General features: G+C 40.1%; 1 protein-coding gene across 2 annotated transcripts in view; it reads left to right on the top strand.

Annotated features, from left to right (window-relative positions):
• The window catches only part of abr (ABR activator of RhoGEF and GTPase), a 151,937-nt gene that overhangs the window by 57,506 nt on the left and 91,931 nt on the right, over window positions 1-2,500 (top strand). For both annotated transcript variants that reach the window (XM_034300558.2, XM_034300559.2), the window contains exon 2: window positions 103-278. In XM_034300558.2, coding sequence (XP_034156449.1) covers window positions 103-278 — 176 coding nt within the window. The remainder of the gene's footprint in view (window positions 1-102; window positions 279-2,500) is intronic.

The following is a 2,500-nucleotide window of genomic DNA, read 5'->3' as shown; positions in this document are numbered from 1 at the left end:
GTGGACGAGAAGTTAAACACTGGAAGTACTGGAACGTTGAATGTGTCACAGTGTCACTTTCTGTCCACATTTAATAATCACGTCCTGTTTCCTCTCCTGCAGATTTTAACTATAACACAGACGGTTATGAGGGAGAGGGAGCGGAAGACAGGAAGTCCCAGGATGGCTCCGAGACCATGCCCTTCATCGACGAGTCTCCCACGATGTCCCCGCAGCTGTGTGTCCGGCCCGACGGAGACGCCGTGTCCCCGACACCACCTGAAGGCCTTCTTCCTGGGGTGAGTGTGTGTGTGTTTGTATTTGAAGATGTTGAAAATTTCAGTGAATTATAAAATATAAAACCTCATGCCATATTGAGAATTCGAAAGCGTTGTAGTATACATATTTTCATCCACAGTATTTCTGGTGTTTCTGATTCTCATGATGCTCTGTGTATCGAATGTGCAGAACTTCTGGTGAATACTTGTATAAAGAGATGACGTTAAATATTAAAGCAACATCAGAAATGACAGAAACGAAAGAACGTATGAGACCGACGGTAAAACAAAATGGCACTTGTGTAAAGATGAAAATGTGGTTTATTTTTTGTGGTGTTTAGCAACACAGAGGGTGTGAACTGCCTGAAAAGCTGTACTACTCATGAGTATCTTCATAACATTAAAGTTGGACGATTACATTTATTTGTATGAGGTGTGTGAATCAGTGAATCGACTCAATCGACTTCACGATTCATTGTAAAAGAAGAGCGATTCGAATCAACACATTAAACAGATTCAATTCAGCGACTTGTAAGAAATATAAATAGCATTTTCTGAAAGACTTCCCTGATTATGACTCAGACTCGGTTCACCAGCTGATTCAGTATCCTTCCTTTACGTTTAAGAGTGATTCGTCGAGAGAAAAACGCTGAACTTGAGCGATGGTTACAGAAACAACAGGCGTCCAGACGTGCAGCATGACTACACAAACCCTCTTTATGTAGCACAGGGTTCGTCACACTACAATAACCCGACAACTCTTACGCCATGAAACCATGTCTGTGTTTATTAATACTCAGACACAGCACAGGTCTGACTCACCGACCCCTTAAGACAGTGACGTTGTGCTTTTCTGTGCACGAGGTTACCATAACGTTGTTGTTTCAGCTAGAAGTTTAGTTTTTGTTCAGCACAAAGTGCACACGCGATCCCAGAATGCTTTGAGACATTTTACAGAGAACAACAAATTAAACAGGACATCAAAGTCACACTCAAATGACTGTTTTCAGGGAAAACAACAAACAGATACACTGTTTTGTCTAGGTAGATTTGGTAGTCTTGTATCTGTGTTTGTGTGTGTGTGTGTGTGTGTGTGTGTGTGTGTGTGTAAGCAGTCCTCTCGTACAACTTTCGAACTCTAACGCTAGTGTTTGATGACACTTTCAAAGCAGTAAGCCAACATAAATCACACTGGCCCTCTCTTCTCCTCACAGTGGACTCATTGTGACCGTGTGCAGGTGTGAGTTTCAGCTTCAGAGACTGAGAACGAGAGAGTGTGTGTGTGTGTGTGTGTGTGTGTGAGAGAGAGTGTGTGTGTGTGTGTGTGTGTGTGTGTGAGTGTGTGTGTGTGTGAGTGAGTGTGTAGACAGTATGCTATCGTAAAATGTATAACTATATATAGCGTATAACTGGGGTTTGTTTCCTGACCCTGTTTTTTAATGGTTTTAGATTCCGCAGAAGCTTCAAACCACAAATGCGTTTATCGCCATCTAGTGGTCAAGCCGCAGACTTGCACAAGTGATACTGAGAGAAAAAAGCTTGGTAGTGTTTTGTGCACCACCTTTGTGCACCACCTTTTACACTTTCTTTCGTTATTTCTTTTTTTTTTTTGTTTTAAATAGACCCATCTTTATCTGCATTCGGATTTAACCCGGAAGTGTCGACAACAGTAGCCGTCTAATAACATTTGTTTATTTATTAAAATGTATTGTTGGTTCAGCACAGATTCTTGCAGGATGTAATCTTGGATTTAATCTTGGATCCATTTAAAATGTCTGCCTTTAAAACCTCCTCTAAAATAGACTCAGTACTGTGTTAGGTTATTGATTAAAAAAAAAAAAAACTTGTCGTTATTTATGGAATTCCAAGACTTTGAGTTATAGTCAGATATTTACCCCTGAAGCAGGAACATGGTGCATTTTAGCAGAATCATGGTCTGAAAATCAGTATGAAGATGGTCTTTTAAAAACTGGAGATGTTCAGCATATTTTTGTCTCTACGGTTCCTTTCTAAGTTCCTCTGAAGTTAGTTTGGATCGAAACATGGTTTACGTAAACGAATCTTTCTTATGAAATGTCGACTTTGTTAGTAACCAGAAGACATGTTGTTGTTGTTGTTGTTGTTGTCGTTGTTAATATATATGAGTGCAGAAATGCAGAGCATAATCTCTGAAGTCAAGCGAAAAGTTTTCACCTCGTTCCGAGCCTTCCTTAATTGTTAACGTTAAACAGTAAACATGAAAT

The sequence above is a fragment of the Pangasianodon hypophthalmus genome, chromosome 27, assembly GCF_027358585.1.
Source record: "Pangasianodon hypophthalmus isolate fPanHyp1 chromosome 27, fPanHyp1.pri, whole genome shotgun sequence".
In the NCBI taxonomy this organism is placed as follows: Eukaryota; Metazoa; Chordata; class Actinopteri; order Siluriformes; family Pangasiidae; genus Pangasianodon; species Pangasianodon hypophthalmus.
Note: the sequence above shows the minus strand (reverse complement) of the source record. Positions and strands in the feature narration are given on the sequence as shown.